The 19690-nt window shown below is 41.7% G+C and overlaps 1 protein-coding gene across 2 annotated transcripts in view; it reads left to right on the top strand.

The window, feature by feature from the left end:
- LOC116314624 overlaps positions 1-17172 on the top strand; it is a 62689-nt gene extending 45517 nt beyond the window's left edge. For both annotated transcript variants that reach the window (XM_039616912.1, XM_031732712.2), the window contains exons 4-9: positions 1086-1204; positions 6164-6253; positions 9256-9400; positions 10580-10713; positions 12042-12250; positions 14432-17172. In XM_039616912.1, coding sequence (XP_039472846.1) covers positions 1086-1204; positions 6164-6253; positions 9256-9400; positions 10580-10713; positions 12042-12250; positions 14432-15575 — 1841 coding nt within the window. In that variant the 3' untranslated portion in view covers positions 15576-17172. The remainder of the gene's footprint in view (positions 1-1085; positions 1205-6163; positions 6254-9255; positions 9401-10579; positions 10714-12041; positions 12251-14431) is intronic.
- Positions 17173-19690: the final 2518 nt, after the last annotated feature.

Raw genomic sequence — 19690 nt, 5'->3', positions numbered from 1 at the left:
GCTTAGTTACGAGACAGTGCAGCGAGAGATTTGAATGGCCGCTCATTACATTGTCAGCCTGTTTGAGTCGAATATAGTAGGAGCCCACTCTGTGATCCATCGGTGCACATAGAGGCCAGAGGTCAGGCTTAGTTAGTCACTGGAACCAGAAGGCTTTTACTGGTTCGTAAACAACACTTTCGTGCACAAAGAACTTTGTCATATGGTGCCTCTATGTTATAACGTGTAAATACAAAATGTAATTGTGTTATACCTCATGATGTAGTACAAATCAGTTTTAATGTATAAAACTGCACAACTGCAACTGCCTAAATCAACTTAAAAAAAAACAAACTATGATGCTTTATTCAGGGGGTTGCCTAAACAAGATTTTCTTATTTTAGCCGCTGATTATATTTGTTATTGTTGACTGAGAACCTGTTGCACAGTTCAATAAAAACAGAGAGCAAGAGCATCCACAAGTGAATGCTCTATGTCTGGTTAACCACTTCCCATTCAAATGTCGCTAAAGCATTCAATTGTTTTTGGCCTGGCTTTCTGTAGCCCAGCGAGCTTTGCATGTGTATGTGGCTGTATCATGTGTAAGAAATCCTCTAAAGTCATGAAATCTTCCAGTGTTTTGTCTTGTTAGACCAGCCAACCACGCAGAGTAATACCTGGCATTAGTGCAGCACCTAAGAAAGGGAGACCGATACAGTTAATGTGTCGGCCACATGTCTGAGTGCCGGTCGTGTTCTCTCGCTGCCATATCAGAGAAAACAGAATTATTATTGTTATTAATGTCAACTTTTCCCTGTTTTGATACAGGCCTTGTTATATGCTCTGTATTCTGAATGTGCATTGAATTAGGTTAAGAATTCAGACCTTCAACAGCAAATATGAGTGCATATCCCTATAAGGATCAATTTAAATCGCGGCTGTATCCAGCGTGTGTGATCTTCTCCTTTTGTTTGCGGATGTTCTTTCCACCTCTTCTGTTATCGTTTTTTAACATTCTCAAACCGACTGGTGGCTTTTGGATTATTGTTTTAAACAAAAGCGAGTCCCTCGTGCCAACCTGTTTACCTATTTTCATTTTTTTACAGCGAGCCAAGACAAGACCAGCAGGAAGCACATCATCAGCACAGCATCCTCTAACCCTGAACCCAGGAAAGAGAGCCTTCCACTGGGCACAGGCGTGAATGAAAGCAGCCTCCTCCTGGAAGTAAGAAACCACATGGGTGTTGTCTGTATGTGTGGCTATCATGTGGAACATTTACCATGTTACATCTGTAAATACAGCACCAAAGCAGTTAATATCAACCGTTGCCACACTATGTGCCATATTCTAGCCTTTGGTTGGCACTTACTTTCCTGCAATGCCATGCTCTGGTTTGCATACATTTGCTTCTGAATTAGTGATTGGGTATTTGGGACATGGGGGGATTTTGTTAGCATGTGTGTGTTGTGTGCGCCCTTTGCCCTTTGGTCCAGCCTTCTTTGCATGGCTGTGCTGTTGCGTGACATATGGGTGAGACAGGTTTGTCAGAGGTGATGAATTAGGTGGGGACTCTCACATGTTGGCGGCTTGAGCATCCAAGGGAAGTGTGCTTCTGTGTGTGGTCGGACCTCTGTCCGAAAGCACGAGAAAGCGAGAAGTAGAGAGCGAGAAGGCGTCAAGCCTGTCGACATTTATCAGAGAACGTAGGAGATCTGTTCAGCAGTCACTTGACCCAAAACCTTTAATCAGGTTTTTACGAGGACATTTATTTCACGTGGAGTAACAAACAGCATGTGACAAGCCGTTTGTGTGACTCATTTAAATGCACGTAGCCATATGCTACATGGGAATTGCTCGGGCATTAGGTCTTCATTGCCCCCACACAATATTCTCATGGCTCTCGGTCAAGCAGTAAATTATGACAGAGATTATCGCAAAAAAACTACACGGACCTTCATTGGGAGCGTAGAAGCGATCCACTGATGCTTCTGTTAACGTGTCAGGCTTCTCAGTGGGACAGGAAACAAAAGGTTAGATTGACCGTAGTGATGTGCTGCCTCCTGTTGCATGACTCAACCTGCAGCGGGGCCTCATAGCAAACTGCACATTACTTATGGTGACGGGATCCCAAGAGAGGGAAGAGACGGATATTTGAGTGTGCGTGTGTCTGGAGGAGATTGCATGTCTTTGTCTGTACGCATATGTGTTTGTACATGTTTATCTGTTTGCATATGCACTGTGTTTGCAAGTGTCTGACCGGAATGGATTTCTTTGGAGATTGATGCAGATCGAATGTGCTGGAAGTTGCAGGATTTATTGCATAAATTGAATTCACATGATCACAATGCTGTGCTGTGTTGTGCCGCAGCAGTGTTTTTGCACATTTAAACATATTTCCATCCATGTTTTTTTTTTCATATTTAATTATACACACTTACCAAGTTAAGGCTTATAGGCGAAAATTTGTTCTGATGGCTGTTAGACTCAAAAGAGGTTCAAGGGGGAAGCAAAGATACTAACAAAGTCTTTAATATTTTACATTTCCCACATTAAAAGGCAACTCAAATCATTTTAACACATTTCAGTCAGAACTAATGCAGTGGACTGATGGATAGACCACTTCTTTTAGTCTTTTAATGTAAAATGTTTGTCATGTGTGACTCTGCTTTGAGTGGCTTATCAAAGGTTTTCTAACAATCAGTCAACGCAACACGATCCTATATTACTGCAACCCTATTGCATGTATCACCACGGTTGCTGTGACCTCCCGTCATTTCTCACTGTCGGCACAAGACAGCAGGAAAACTAAAGAAACTCCTTTGAAACAATGATACAAGGCAATAACGCCACGCCCGCCACCAACATCCTTCTCCTGCCCCAATCGCCCTACAGCTCCCCTGCTGCTTCCAAGTCCAGCGAACATATATTTTATTTTGGGCTCTGCGTGCAAAGCGCCTCTTAAGATTTGTAAGTCAAAGCTTTTAGTCTCCCAGGGCCAGTTATGAGAGCTGGGGGCGTTGCGGTTTCAGATATGTGGTGGAGCGGGCCAGCAGCAGGTGCCTGTTTCCATTACCTAAAGACTCTAGTATGCAAGGAACTGAGGGGAATGTGAATGGAGAAAACACACAAAAACAGCATGCAGCAGTGCAGCCAATATCATAACAGTATTTCTGTCTTTGTTTCTGGAACTTTTTTTTGTTGCCTAGTTTACAACAACAGAAGAACAGGCAGTGTTTAGATGTACTTAGCTGATTCATATAAAGTGTTTGGTTTTATTTATATAAAACCAAACACTAATTGTTATTTTGAGTAATAGAGCTCCGATGCCCCTTCCAGCTCTTTAACTGGAAATGTAGTAAATAAGCTGCTTTATCCCAGCATAAATGACGGATGTTCTCTTGAAGGTTTTGCACATGTAAAAAATAAATGCATTGTATTTATCTGTAATAAATTTGCAGGGCCAGGCATCAAAAAGCCAATTAAAGCTATAGAACATAAACTTTTTGCTTGTGCATACTCACAGGTCACAGGTCTGGGGCCTATTTGTTCCAGAAGAATAAAAATGTCAAAGTCCTTTTGTAAAGAATTTGGGTTGCAGAAATTTACTGGCATTTCACTGACTTGGAAGAGGAGTGGGGAAAGGTGAATGGGCTAAATAAATCTAAATGAACCTTACATGTAAATGTCGACCTTTTTATGGCCTTGTACGACCTCATAAAGTCAACCTAGCTTTCCAGCATGCTTAGGATGTTTTCATGAGTTTTTGAACACATGATCCAAAGACCTTCAAGTAGCCCATGCTTCAGACCTTTATAGCTAAATGTGAAATAGTCATGAAAAAGCAGTGTGTTTGTTCAAGTTCATGGACATGCATTGGCATATTTTTCTGTGACAGTCAGCGTGACATTGAAACTATTATTGCTAAGACATGAGAGCTTTCAGCTGTTGTATTTTAACCCAGAACAAAAAGCTTTACAGCTTTACAGCCTAAATGTAACCAAACTCGTTTTTATATCCTCACCCTAAACAAGTCGTTTTTAATGATAATCAATAAAATATTGTTTCATATTAGCATGATGCTAAACATTTTCTATAATATAAATAATGTCACTCCATGACTCAAACTGAGGTCAAATGATCACTCCAAGGCCAACCCCATCTGTGACACCCTTTCAAATAGCGGAAAATATTCACTTTGTGTACACGGACATGAATCAGGACATCTGAGGCCAGACAGATGAAAAAATTCCCTTCAGGGATACGAAGATAAGGGTGGGAAATTGTGTCCAGAAACCCGAATAAGTACATTAGATGTTGTGACTATCTGATGAACTGCCGTGACACTGCGTTGGCGGTGTTGGATTTAGACAAAAGACGCTGATTTCATAAATATATCACATCTGGCACTGACATGTTGTTACCAGATGCTTACTGAAGTACTAAATACATTACATAGCTACATTAAATATTAATCCACTAATGCTGATTGATCGCTACCCTCCAGAGGGCTCCAAAAAAATGCTGGTCTGTGTAACAAAGACCTTTAATTTGTACAAATGTTGCACAGTAAATGCTGAGTGAGGACCAGTATCAGAGGAAAGATGCTATATCAGTGTATGCTGTATTTCTAACTAATCTGCATCTGTTTTGAATGCTGGAATAAGTTGTGCATCTGTGTGTGTGTGTATGTTTGTGTGTGTGTGTCTCCCCCCCCCCGACATTTGAACATGTGCCAGTTAAACTTGTCAAACATCATCTGCATCTATGCCACAGAGGACTTGACCCATCTTCCAGTCTCCACTGCTGCCATCATGCTTTCATATAATGTTTTCAGATGTCATCATGTCAGTGTCTCAATATTTTTGTCTCAGAGGCTTTGCTCTGCTGCAGTTTGGCTCCTATGCCGATGAGTTTTAGGGCTACAAATTGCTCTGTTCACAGAGAGGTCACAGAGGGGTGTCTGAGTTTATGGGACGGGTAAGGACAGGGCGCGTACAGTGAGCATTCGCCTCTCGCTAAGGCAATCAGATCACTGCTGGGTGTAAGTGACAGAGGGAGACATGGAAGGAGTGGGCACTGGGGTGAAGTGAGGGGCAGCGGGGCTTTCTACCTTCTAAAGTACACAGAAACACACAGAAACACACACGCACCAGGAAAGACCTGCATAGTCTCGCAGTAAAATAGAGGTGACAGACTCTGGCAGCAGCAGTCACGCAAGTCAAGTAGCCTTGCAGTTGTCACGCTATCACAGCTGTGCGCACACTGCACACTGGAAGGCCTCTTTCCCGTCTCCTTCCTGTGCTTTTCTCCTTCATGTTCTGCTTTTTTAAATATGTCTCTCACACTCTTTCTTTTCCTCTCCATCTGTCCATCTCTCTTCATTTAACAGATACCACTTGTGTATTTATTTAACATTTTCTTTCTCTGCATCCTCCACTGGCCAAACACGTTATTCCCCCTCCCCCCCAGCTTTGTGTGGATGGGTGTGTGAGCAAAGAGGGAAAGTGGGAAGAAGTGTGCTTGTGTCTGGCGTTTCTCTGCTTTTAATCAGTGTGTTTGCTACGACAAATCAAAGCAGCTGTACCAGGCAAACAGACTTAATTATCAGAGTTTCGAGCTTATGAAATGCGTAACTTTAAAGGAGCGAAAATAGGCGCGTATGTCATCCGCGAGCTAACTGCTTTAGAAAATATAGTTTTAACCAGAGAATATGAGAAAAAAAGTCTTTCACAAGCAATATTTTGCATTATAAATCACTAAGTTTTATTTGGCCCGCTCTGTAACACAACCATCTGTCTTTCATTCCCTCTCTTGTGTTGTAATTTTCTATCTTTTGTTCCATTTTTATAGTTTTTCTGCTGTTCTGAGAATTATGGAAAGAATTATAAAAGTTGAACCTTACACTTTTAAAAGTTTTACAAACACCAAATTCTTTTTTTAAGGGTCTAGTATTAACTTCAACCACGGCTAGGTCACAAATTAGAACATCTGACTCTATTGTATCTACATTCATGCACCTGTATTACGCTTTGCACAGACAGAATAGAGAAGTCATGTCTGTGTTTGTTGCATTTGAGTTTATTTGCTGCACGAGCTGCCCTGACTCTGTGTGTGTGCGTGTGTGTGTGTGTGTGTGTGTGTGTGTGTGTGTGTGTGTGTGTGTGTGTGTGTGTGTGTGTGTAGTCTCTGACAGGCTTTGCCTTGGTGGTGAGCAGTGACGGGATGGTTTTTTACGCTTCCTCGACCATTGTGGACTATCTGGGATTTCATCAGGTGAGTTGAACTTCTCCCTTGTGTTTTCACACGAATACAGTGAAAACATTGTATAATCTATGTTTAATATGTATAAACGAAATGCGCGCTGTACATATGATTATCTATAGATAAGCTGATAAGCCTTGACTGTTCTGTAGATGGGGGAATCAGTGTGCCAAAAGTCCAACAGATCAGTAGGAAATGTGCTCTTTGAGCCAGAATATATAAAATATAAAAATGAGGTGTGGGGTTGTTGTTTTTTTTCCGTACTTTAGCTGGTCACATGGCCTCGTAATCGGTGATGATAGCATCCATAAAAGTGTTTTAGCACACAAACCCTCTTAAGGTTATGAATCTGCAAATGTCATACGGGACCTCATTGCTGTCATTATTCAACAAGGTCACAATTGCCGTTTTTAGTACACTCCATTCTTCTGTTGTCTGCCATCCATCCCATCCAGTTTAGGATCCGGAGTAAACTGCCTTTCTTTCATTCTGCCTTCCTGCTGCCTGATAACTCTTTCAGAGGGCAAAGTAAACCCACAAGGTTACACCTAAGGGGACCACAGAAGGGTGAAGACCTCTGTTTCACCCTGAAATACACTCTGTGGGCGTCTGTTATGTGTGTGCGGGCACTGATAAGTCACCGACGGTTTAACTCTTTTCCTTTCCAGTGGCTATACCCAGCCAGTCATTAATTATGAATGAAGTCAACATGGGCTCGCCTGTCCCTCGACTCTAAAATCATCGCTCTCCTTCAAAGCCATAAATAAAGTGCTTTTCACTGTTAAAATTCCTCCTGTTGCCCTCATGCCTTCTCTTTCTCTCACACACACATACACACACATGATAGACATTCTTCTGCAGCGCTCCCACTTGGCTTACAAGCAGACAGGGGCAGCCATGAAATTGACATGAAACCCAAAGTGGTCTGAGACGCCCTGCCACAGTATGTGCATAGGTGTGTGTGTGTGTGTCTACAGATTGGCACGGAACAACCAGGCAAAGGAAATTAAAACTCCAAGGTGCATTTGCGTATGCACGTGTGTCTTAGCAGCTCAGTCAACGCTTTTTAATTTGGAACGTCTGCTTTTTGTTCCCATAAATTTCCACTCAAATGATCAGATTTTGCTAGCTAAGGTTTTACTTTATGCCAGCTTCACTGTCACGTGCTCAATAAAAGACCCGAGGTAAAAGTTAATGTCAATAATTTTGCAGGAATCAAACCAAAGTAATGGAAAAGTTTTGAGTTGATGATTGCGCAGAACCTGAATATGGCCTTGGCTGAATTTCACAGCAAACCATCCCAGTGTTGAGTCGAGTTGTTGCCATCCAGTTGTTGCCTTTCATAGGCACATGTGACTAGCACAGTTAAAAACAAAAAAATGAACAGCTGTCTTTTCATTCATTCAAATATGCAACAAGTGCTCGAAGAATTAGCAAAAATCGTAACCATGTTAGGAAGGACCAGAGCCGTTTTGCGCCATGTTAGCTGCTGATTAAATATTAAAAAGATGTAAATTTACCAGCTCACACTAGTAGAATCACAACTGGCCCTTTGTGTGCTCAGATCTCGGCAGTGACTCTATGTAAGACACTTGGCAGCTGATCAAGCGAATCAAGCCACCGCAGTATGTTAAATTGCATACATGCAAAACAGTTATTTTAAAGAAAGAAAAAGAAAAGGAATTACCACGCAAAAGGTTTGGCTGTGAGCCACAGCATTGCAGCATGCAAAGCATTTGGTGTGATAAACTAATGTATCATCAGCATTAGCTCAAGGTTGAGCTCAGAATTCAAATCAGGTGTTCTTTGTAGTCAGTGATGGCCATATTTAGAAGTGAAAAGCAAAATGCAGGTGACTTTGAGCAGAGAAGATGAATAGGAATGAACGGGTAGTTGACAGCTTTTCTACATTTTTCTACATTAAAAATGTCTTTTTAAATACTCACAGATCCGTGTGTTGTATTTTCAGACTGTCATGAAAACATTCTTTTATCCTTTCCCACATGTTCAGCTCTTGCAAAGGAGCTGTTAGTTGTTTTTAAGCCACATGCTTTGCCTCTCAGGCTTTGACAGCATGTCACATAATTTTGAGCCCACAGCTGTATTCAGAAAGACACTTATCCATAATACACCACAGGAAATAAAAAAGAAAAGACATGGCTTTGCTAAGTAGCACCACAAGAAAGCGCCACAGAAGAGCAGAAAACCTCCACTGGCCTTTGATCCAATTTGTTACAGGGGCAGTTAGCCTTTGAAGGTCACTGAAAATATCACTTATTCTCTTTTTCCTCCCCCTCTTTTTTCCCTCTCTGAGTTTTTTTTACAAGAAACATAAACAATAGTCACTTGATCCTTCTGTCTGCCTGACTGCCGGTAGGGAACCCAACCACAGGACGAAGCACTCGCCGAAGACAGTGGGAACAGATTGTGTTTGCAGAGGCAGGCGATCAAAAAGCCTCGCGTGCCACCAGTGTGGAAATTATGGAGCGAGGGCAGGGAGGAGGGAGAGAGGGAAGAGGAGAAGGTTGAACATTTTAGTGAGGAATCTGTCATGGAATGACAGAAAACACAGCTATTGCTGGAAAAGAGAGGGAGGAATGACGAGAGCGGGCTGGAACCCTACTTACTGTGTGTGTGTGTGTTTGTGTGGATGTGGAGAGAAAGCTGGGCTGGACTGCCGTTCGGGAGCTGGTGTCACGCGATGTTTGACAAACACAGCTGCCCTCACTGGCCCTGCAGCTGCCCTTAAGACTGTTACTGTACTGGGGCAATTCTCCTGCCTTTGTGCATGTGTATGTAACTGTGCGAGTGCTCTGGTTCTCTGACTTTCATCGACTTTGTATGTATAGCGTTGACCTCCCCAGGAATGGTGGGGCAGAATTAGCCCTGAGAGTAGCGAACAGCTGTCATCTACAGTGATGGAAGCAAAACTCGGTCCTCCAAAGTCATAAATCGGGTGTAAAACTAAAAATTAAAACTCACTAACCAAACCAATCTGAACCTCCTCCCCACAGACTGACGTGATGCACCAGAATGTGTTTGACTACATCCACATAGACGACCGTCAGGAATTCAGACGCCAGCTCCACTGGGCCATGTGTCCTCCACAGCACCAAGGGACGGTGGCACACCAGGATAACCAGCTAGCTGCAGGAACTGGTGGGTAGCTCAGTATGAACTTAGTATGGCAACATGTAAAGCTTGTTATTGAACAATACACGTTTGAGATGATGAGGTCAGCCTATGCTGAAGGCTGAGATTTCTATTCCTGGATCTGTATGATGTTGATGAGAGGAACTGTCTATGCTAGGGTCATGTCTGGTATCTATCTGTGTCAGTTCAGTTCAATTCAAATGTATTGTTATAGCGCCAAATCAAGGCAATGACTCTACAATAATAGAGGGAAAACCGAACAATCAGTAGACGACCCTTTTGAGCAACTGCTTGGCGAAAGTGGGAAGGAAAAACTCCGTTTCAACAGGAAGAAACCTCCTGCAGAAACAGGCTCAGGGAGTGTCGGCCAACTGCCGCGACCGGTCAGGGGTGAGGAGAAAAAGACAAGCTGTGGAAGTAAGCCAGAGGTTAATAATAAATGGTAAATGGCCTGTATTTGTATAGCGCTTTACTAGTCCCTAAGGACCCCAAAGCGTTCAGTCATCCACCCATTCACACACACATTCACACACTGGTGATGGCAAGCTACGCTGTAGCCACAGCCACCCTGGGGCACACTGACAGAGGCGAGGCTGCCGGACACTGGCGCCACCGGGCCCTCTGACCACCACCAGTAGGCAACGGGTGAAGTGTCTTGCCCAAGGACACAACGACATAACTAATAACTGAGTGCAGAGAGGCATATAAACACATAGTTAGTGAGAAAGGTGACTGGAGAAGAAACCCTCAGTGCATCATGGGAAGTTCCCAGGAGCCTAGGCCTATTGAAGCGTAACCAAGGGAGGAGTCAGGGTCACTTGATCCAGCCCTAACTATAAGCTTTATCAAAAAAGGAAAGTTTTAAGCCTGATCTTAAAAGTAGAGAGGGTGTCTGTCTCACATGACACTAATTATTAATAGTATTAATGATTCATTAATTAATATTGATACAATACTGACAGATAAATGCTTTAAACAGCATTGTATTTTTCATAAAAGCAGGTAAGTTATAAAAATACAAAAAAGAAGTCTGCCCCAGTCATTTGCTAACCATAAGTATTGTTGTCATTTAAGAACTTCATCATATTTATACATATGTATTTTGTTTTCTCCTGTATTATTACACAAATTGCAGTACAAATTGTATTACTCATACCCTCTCAATATTTCTTTACTAAATTACAGGTGAAGACTTTGTAGTGAGCAGCCTGTTCCATTCTCCAGAGGCAGGGGAAATCCCTCCCGAGCTCTCCTGCTTTCTCAACAGATGTTTCATAGCCAGAGTCCGATGCCTTTTGGACAGCACTTCTGGATTCTTGGTGAGTAATTGAACCAACTCAAACTCAAACAAAAAACCTTACTTCAGTTTTCAGTTCATTAAAGTTTACGTAAAATATAAAAACTGAGCAGGGGTTGCCCACTCACTGGAAGAAGACCCAGGCCTATAAAAAGTGTTATAACCCCTTGGTACCGCAAGACTTCACTTATAATTGTAGTACGTGCAGTTATTTATAGGTGTATTGAGGGAATTATAAGGTAATTGGGTGCATGGCCACAGTGGCAGAGAATGAGCTTGGTTCATCCCTCATGGCTGTGACTAGAGTGGTTTGGAGACCAGCAGTGGAAAAGCTGAAGGCCCTGATGACAGAGCAACGAGAATATGGGTTTGGACCGTTTCATCAGGGTCAGTCAAGTTTACTGTCACCAAGTCCTCTCTGGTTGCACTGAAGCTGGCCGCACAACAGAAATTTTAGATGGCAATTTTCTACATATACTGTAGATGCTGGTAGCCAAGTAGTGAGGAAATACTGGTTGGAGGCTTTCCTCATCAGTCAACATAATTACAGTTAGGACACAACAATTTGTAATGTAACACACAGTGCTCAATCTGCTCACAAATAATCTGGCAAGAAAGTCTCGGTTTCATAACATTTGGACCACTTACGAGTGTTTTCAGACACAGTAGCAGCATTATTTCATGGACAGGAAAGTCAGTCAGTTTCTTCACAGTGTTAGCCAAAAATCAAATGTCCACCAGTGTTGGCTAATAAAAGTTAGCTGACAGGTTTAATCAAGATGTTGAACACTGCACACAACATCTAATTACAGGCAATTTAGATAAAAGATGGATGCATCCACCGTGACGTCACCCAGTGACTTCAGCATTTTGTTTTTGGGGGCGAGAACTTGCGTAAACTGGACTTTAGGGGAGGATTACCAGGTTTAAGTTAGCTAACATTAACAAGCTTGGCTAGCTAAATGTTTAGACCACATGCATGCATGCCACAGACACAGATACCTCCTGATTTGAGCCAAGAAGCTTACAAATAAAATACTAGAATTTAGCTTTATTGGATGGAGTGTCGGACCAACTGACTTTACAGGAACCCATATTATTTGTCTGAAAGTGGCACTAACAGTGCAGATATGCTAGAGAGGTCCAGTTCAGTGACTCAGATTAGAAGAGGAGAACCCTAGCCAACAATATGAAACCTCTTTGGCACTGATTGGTCATAAAAATGGCCCCTAACAGTCAATACCTTTAAGCCTTTATACAAGGGCAGAAAAATAAAGCCTAGATGTTTGTGTAATTCTATTATATATTAATCGAGGCCTTTGGATGGGTCCTTTCTTTCTTCTGTTTCAGACGATGCAGTTCCAAGGTCGGTTGAAGTTCCTCCATGGGCAGAAAAAGAAGTCAGCCTCTGGTGCTCCAGTGCCCCCACAGCTGGCTCTGTTCTGCATAGCTGTTCCCCTCCTGCTCCCCTCTATCACGGAAATGAAAATGAAGAACATGTTAATGCGGGGAAAGAATAAAGGCGCAGTAGGAGGAATCATCTCCGGACTGGAGCAAGGGTAAGAGGGAATAAACTCTCACACATGAGCAGCATCTTTACAGCTAAGTTAGGAGAGATGATGCATATTGACACTGTGTCACAGTTTTGGACACTGATTGCTTTAATAGGGGTACTATGTAGTAACTAAAGGTGAAGTGTTTTAACACAGTCTTGACACTGAGGTTTGATGCATTTTGGCATCTCGTTATAGCCTCTAGAGAACGACACTGATTGGCTTTATGGGAGCTCTGAGTAAAGGTCAACATTTGAGAGTCCGTAGGTCACAGCAGCTCACAGTTCATAAGGGATGACGTGTTTATTTTTGTTATTATACACTTTACATGTCCTAAGATTACCTTTCTCCTCGGTTGTGGTCCACATCGCATGGCCACAGAAAACATAATTATTTGGAGTTACTGTGAGAAAATACATTTGCTCCAGCCCTCATGTGTCATTTATTGATTTTTTGAGGTTTGTCTTTTTTTTTTAGAGATACCAACTTATTGCCCAGCAACAGTTTTATGAATACACAAGCATTTACACTGAGACCCAGTTACCAACACAAACATAAGCCCTCTCCTCACCCAGTAGGATCTGATACCAAACCAAACAAGCGCTGGACGCCTTACCTGTGGCCAATTAGGAGCAAATACGCGTCTCAGCTTGGATAAGGCCCTCTGTGATTCATGCATCATTAACAACTTTAGGGAGTCAGAGAGGCCAAGACTTGGGATGTAGTCAGTAAAGCAGAGCTCCTCCACCCCCCTCTGCTGTTCAGGCTTCTTTCTTCCTTCACACATCATCCAGGGCAACGTGGTAAATAATGTAACGATCAACTAGACAAGCAGGTTGGATCGGTTAAACCATTCTTAGGGTTAAGATTCAGAATTAAGTGTATAGTATGTACACTACACATGGCATCTGGGTCTGCTGCCATATAGGGAGACGTAAATATGGCTTGGATTAAACTTACAGTCAGATTCCCGAAAGCCTGCTGAATGTACTGGTTGCACAACGATCTCCGGTTCTGCTCTAAATTCTGAGTATATGTAGACTTTTTTAAAACTAGGCAGTGAAACTGTGTCAGGCTATTATAACAAAAAATAGAAAGCGATACTTCTCTTTTTGGTCATTTCGTGTCACTAGTCAGCAGATGTCACTGAAAACATGTCCCTTAGTTGATTTTGCAGGCTTGTTATAGCGAAATTGTAGCTACTGCTAGAACAATCTAAGAGCTAAGAAAAGACTCATTTTACACATATGATGCTACAGAATATACTCACTTACAGCTTGGTTGTATTAAAGACCTTCAGCCATGCTGTGCTCAGGTGGAGAGATATTTGAAAGATAGGAAAAATGCAGAAACACACTTTGGAAGCAGACAAACAAAAAGAAACATTTGCCTTTAGAATTCCTGAATAATCACTCACAGAACCGCAAATTAAACCCTGTTATTACCACTGTAGCAATGCACTGTAATTGGGTTTCCATATAAAAACTGAAAAGATGAAGGGGGAAAAACAACATATTTTGATTTTTTTTGGGGGGGGGGCACAAAGAAAGCCACAGAAACAATTCAAACAAGTACGGAAAAAACTGGAAAAGGCATTTAAAGTATGAATGCTGATTAATCAAAAAGTATGCTGTAATAGTTATAAATATAATTTAGCTCTTGTCCTTGTATCTTTTTGGATTAATTGCTTACTCAGCATTCAACAAGATCAATTTCAAACTTAAAATCATAAGAAAATACAGTTTGAAAAGACTTTCATGCAGTTACTGAACATATTCAGGTTCAGCTACTGCACTGTGTAAACATGAAGATATATTGCATTGTGCTGCCTATAAACTAGGAGACCGGGCCATCATTGATCTTTGGGGTTCTGGATGTTGACTCTGTTCTCAATTTTCAGATGAGACACATCCCGGAAAAGATGAGTCACTTTTGGAAAGATCCTCTCGTGAACTAAATTGAACCAAACTTAGAATTTTTATGCTTTGAGTCATTCGGCAGAAAAGAAACAAAAACATTGAGTACGCAGTGGTTGCCATATCGATACATGGGTAGAAAATGGCTCTTCGTGGATTTTGTTGAAAGACAGTAAAACTTTCTAAGTTTTGTGTCTTTCTTTTGTGACTAATGATCTATGTTTTTTCCTTCTCTTTCCACTTCCACTTTCCACTCTTTCCCCCTGCACAGCGAGCGTGGAGAACACCTCCGGAGACACTCCTTCAATGGAGGAATGGGTGACGCTGCAGATTCTCTCCGGCTCTCCTGTCCCACTCCTGGTGCAACCCAGCGAGGTCACCACACTCCCTGGACCCCACTCTCCAAAGACAACCTCAAGTACCGCCCGGACGGTTACTATAACCAGGAGGAGCCCCTAAACTACTGCAAGTCCTCTGTGGGTCCCCATAAAGGTCTGAGCCCAGGCGTGGGTGGCGGCTGGCCTGTGCGACAGAACTCAGGACCCGTCAGGGCAGGCCAGGGCGTCGGCTACATCCCCTCTAACCGCATGAACAAGACCGGCCAGTATGGGAAGCCGTACCGTCTCTCGCCCAGCTGTCACAGCGGCAGAGGTGGTGAGGTGTTTGTCTCCAAACTGTATGGCAACGTCCAGATTCCCACAGACCCAGACGCCTACTGCGTGGACCTGGTGAAGAGCGAGAACGGCTACGGAGAATGCTTCGATGGTCACCTGATGCCCGAGATGCCCCCCATCAAGGTAGAGCACGACTCTGATTCGGAGAACGGCTGCGACGCGTACGGCCGACCCTGGACGTGCCGCGACCAAGTGCCCGTTGACCGTCGCTATGGTAACGGCCTATATGACCACACCACTGGCCTGCAGCTTAAATCTGAAGCTGATTATTACGATCCACAGTATTCGCCCTGTCAGCGGGGGAAGGCTGGGATCAGCCCGCCGTACAACAACGGTAACTATCAGAACTATGCAGTGAACAACGGGAACACCAACGCACGCCTGTTAAAGTGCGACAAAGACCTGGGCAGTAACAATGACTCCAGTCAGTTTAGTCCTCAGAGATTCCCACACTCAGACTCTCTATGCAGCAGCCAATCCGTCAACCTCATGGACTCGCATGTCTACTCACAGGATCCACACAAGGCCTACATGCAGTCTGACTACAACAAGCATGGCACCTACGAGTTCAAAGGTCACGGCCTGATCCATTCGATCAAGCGGGAGCCCATGGACTCTCCGCCGTGGCCCGAGAGCGGCCATGACATGAACCAGTCCATAATGGTCGGCTCCAGGAACGTTATGCCATGCGTGATGAGCACAGGACACCACAAGTCCAGTCCATATATTTACATGCCGTGAAAGTGACACGTCAACACATCTGCAGATACTTACCCTCTCCACAAACACACACACATACATATTCTGTACACGCAAAGAAATTAGTGTGCATTAAAGTACTTTGTCTTATCGTTTTCATACACCAGCATTATAAGAGAAGAGTTATTTTTTAAGGGATTCCCAGGATGTCACATACTTCTTCTGTTTGACGAAGAAGCTCAGGTTCTAGTGTCAGTGTTGTGACAATCAAAATTAATACGAATCCAGTTTATGCATAGATTCATTTGTTTGTAAGGATTAAACTTTGTAGCTGGTTCCAAGCACTTTTAGATTTAGTGACGACGAGACATTAGAAACACAGTTTTATTTTATTTTTTTTATATGTTGTGGACACCTGACTTTTGTGGAAGAAACAAAGATTTAGCGGTCGAGAAATGTTTTTGTTTTTTTAACCTTGCACACAGGGGACGACTTATGCCTATGCTGGGCTCAAGTGAGATGACGAGTGAGTATGAGGAAAAACAGGTGATTTTTGCATGTTTTCATGCTTTTTAATTACTGCCAGGGCAGTTTAAAAAAACAAAGTGAGCAAAGTTGTGTCACAAGATAATACTTAAAGCACCGTAAAACACTTGTTCATTCATTCGAGGATATTTTAATGCATGACAAAATCCTTTTTTCATCCTTCACGGGATGCCCGTTTGTTTTGTGTTCTGAATCGTCTAAAAGCGTAGCTGTCGATGCAGCATGGGAAAGTTTTAAAAACTGATCCTTGCTTGCTGCAGAACTGTTCAGAAAACTGGAGCCCAGTTAATACTGCATAGTGAAAAACATGTCAAACTATCGGTAGAGCCAAAGCTTTAAACTTTAAGCATATTTTTTTGTATGTTACAATCAGCCAGATTACATAGAAGCAAGCAGGGAAACAAACCTCAAACACAAGCCCTGAGTCCTGCTGAAGTCTCCATGAGCAAGGCATCGATTGGTACCTTGTGAGTGTGCTGCTTTGCATTGGCTGCTGGGCTTCTTTGTGAAAAAGGATAACGGGAAGATGAAATTCAGAGTGCACAAGATCAAAGTTTAAGAAGGCTGGTAATTCAAAAGTGATACTAACTGAGATCATGATGTAACTGCTGTTTTTTTAATCGTCAAACAGTAAAATATTTTAATTAAAATCTTTCAAACACCATCATTTTAGATCATAAAACTCCTGTCGCACCTTCTCTTGGAGGTAATATTGTACAGCATAGGTGAGTGTTCATGACAAGTTCTGCATTTCAGCTCATACACCCCCCCTCCGGGTTATGACGCCTTTCATGTCGTCCTTTCAGCCCCGAAACGTCGGACCTTGTGTTCACATCAGTATTTTTGCACTAGTGAATTTTTTAAAAAGCACCAAATTAAATCGATATCAGTCTCAGTTCTGTGAAGCTAAGTTGCACTACTGGGAATAGTTCAGTTGAAGTTCAGCCTACCCAGAAAGGTTTTGGAGTCGACACGCACAACTGTACATGGTGTCACTGTTTTGGATTTGTCTTTTTTCTCTCTCTCTCTCTCTCTCTCTCTCTCTCTCTCTTTGTGTGTGTTCATTTCAATAAATGTTTGAGGATTTGTATTTATTGTAAGACGCAAATAATTTAAAAACTACAGTTTTGAAGGCTTTTTTGTTTCTGTTTTACTAACGTAAATAAGTATGGCTTTTCCCCCTCCTCGCTATCTGTTTTGATAATTGTAAAAAAAAAAAAAAAGACTCATACTTATCTGATGGAGGAGGTAGCTGCAACGTAGCTTGAACACAGTGTGTGTATATATATATATATATATATATGTATATATATATATATATATATATATATATATATATATATATATATATATATATATATATATGTGTGTATATATATATATATATATATATATATATATATATATATATATATATATATATATATATATATATATATATATATATATATATATATATATATATATATATATATATATATATATATATATATATATATATGTGTGTGTGTGTGCAGTGTCTTCCAATGTTTCTAAGTGTTTTTTGCAAATGGGAGTTATCTATTAAAAAATCTTTCTTTATATGAAAAATCTCTTCCAAGTGGTCTTTTTTTTAGTTACTGCAAGAATAACACTAAATGTAACAAACATAACAATATCACAGAGCTAATGTGAAATCATGTACAGTGAGAGGTCATTTTTCCAGACTTCATGATTTCCAGCTCTTTCTAGGATTATCAAAACACAAATTCTGCTGTTCAGTTAACATCTTTGTCTTTTTAGCAGCTTTTGAATTTTTCACGCACACCAAATATGGTTCCATCCTTCAGATTTGTGTCTCGATTAATAATAAATATTCAGCAGAACAGGATACAGAGTATCTCTAACCACATGCCCTGTATGATTAATGTGCTGCAAAGTTGGCACGACAACTTCCTTCACACGATCTGGGAAACTTCCCCATTTCTCACCACTGCCTGGGATGAGGGCTAGAGCCAGGGGAATGTTGGCGTCCACCAAAAGGTGGAGGGCAGAAAAAGAGGCAGTGGACATGAGGGGAAAGAGATGTAACCTAAAAGCTGTGGTTAGATCCCGACCCTGTGGGATTCCCAGAAGAGCTGGACTCCTGTCCAACCAGGCAGTTAATTGTATTCACTTGGCACATATGGTTTAAAGTACTCCCTGAACATTTATGCTCATCTACTAAAATTATCATAGGTATTCATTCAGCGTCACTTCCTTTGAACGTGACTGTAGAAGTGCAGTATGTGGTATTTGGATTTTTTGCTTGCCCAAAAATCAGTCAGATTTAAAGAGTAAATAATAAGTGGCTTGAAGGCCAAACTCTGAATTCAAGTGGTTGCAGATAATGGGACACAACAATTTAGCATCAAGAATGGAGGAAATCCACCAGACAAACAATTGCAGCACTGGAACTATAAATGAAAGTAATATCAGAAATTACAGAAACTGATACTCTGGAAACAATTAGGCTATTTGGTAAACTGGCCAAAGTCGAACCTTTGGGTCCTGGGACACCGTGGGAACTTTCATGATACGCGCTTCATACTTAAAAGTAAATGTTAGTGTAGACTGTATATGAAAGATGGATGTAAACCACTGCGATGGCTGATCACTCTACAATCTGAAGCATCAGTGACAGTATTTTACATGCGACCATACTATTTTAGAGGTTAATTTTTAATTATATCATGTGTGCTTGGCCACATACATCTAACCTCTGAACTACAGAGATCAGTGAATAAGTGTTTTTCTTGGATACTTCTGTTATTGTTTACAAGCTGGTTGCTGCCCAATAGTTTTTAGGATTAAGGGGAAAAAACTTTTCCAGATCATGCAAACGTCAAACAGAAACAGAATTGAGATTTTGTGCAACAAATACACATACTGGTAAGAAAGAACTAGTTTCTCTCACTGCCAACTACAGTATCATAATTCCTCCCTCTAATCCCCCCAGAAGCTTGTGTTTGTTTTACTGTGGGGAGAGTATAGCTTATAGGGAATTACAGGATACATGAGGATCAGCCAGTAGGATGATGCAGTGTGTACATACATTTGTGCATGTTTGTGTGCATGCTAGTACATCAAGTAAGCGCCACATAGTCACATCCTATGTTTGTTTGTAAAGCACAAGAAATCCTATTATGATTTCCACCATTATCCACTATGTATTTACAAAAATGAGGTCTAGGGCCAGCATTCAGCTATACCACAGATCCAGAACACTGACTAATGGTTATTCAGTTGTTTTGTTTCATTATTAGTTTTTTGGAGATAATAAAGATAAAAACAGGAAAAGGTAACCTTAAAATGATCATTTCAGACATGATTTAAAATCTTTAGAAAATCACAGAACATGTCTGTAGCCTCACAACAATAAGGGATCTGATCAAATGAACTGAGATGACCTGCTGAAGTTCAACCTGAGCATCAGAACAGGGAACAAAGATGATTTTAGTGACTTTGAAGATGCTCTGCCTGGTTGTTGTTGGGGCTGGTCTATTTCAGAAACTCTCGATCTAATGGATCCATGCTGCCTTGTATCAAGAGTTAAGGCTGCTGGTGATACACACCACATCCTACCTGAGCGC

Source organism: Oreochromis aureus, linkage group 9 (genome assembly GCF_013358895.1).
Source record: "Oreochromis aureus strain Israel breed Guangdong linkage group 9, ZZ_aureus, whole genome shotgun sequence".
NCBI classification, from domain to species: Eukaryota; Metazoa; Chordata; class Actinopteri; order Cichliformes; family Cichlidae; genus Oreochromis; species Oreochromis aureus.
The sequence above is the reverse complement of the archived record's forward strand: the minus strand, read 5'-3'. Positions and strand labels throughout refer to the sequence as shown.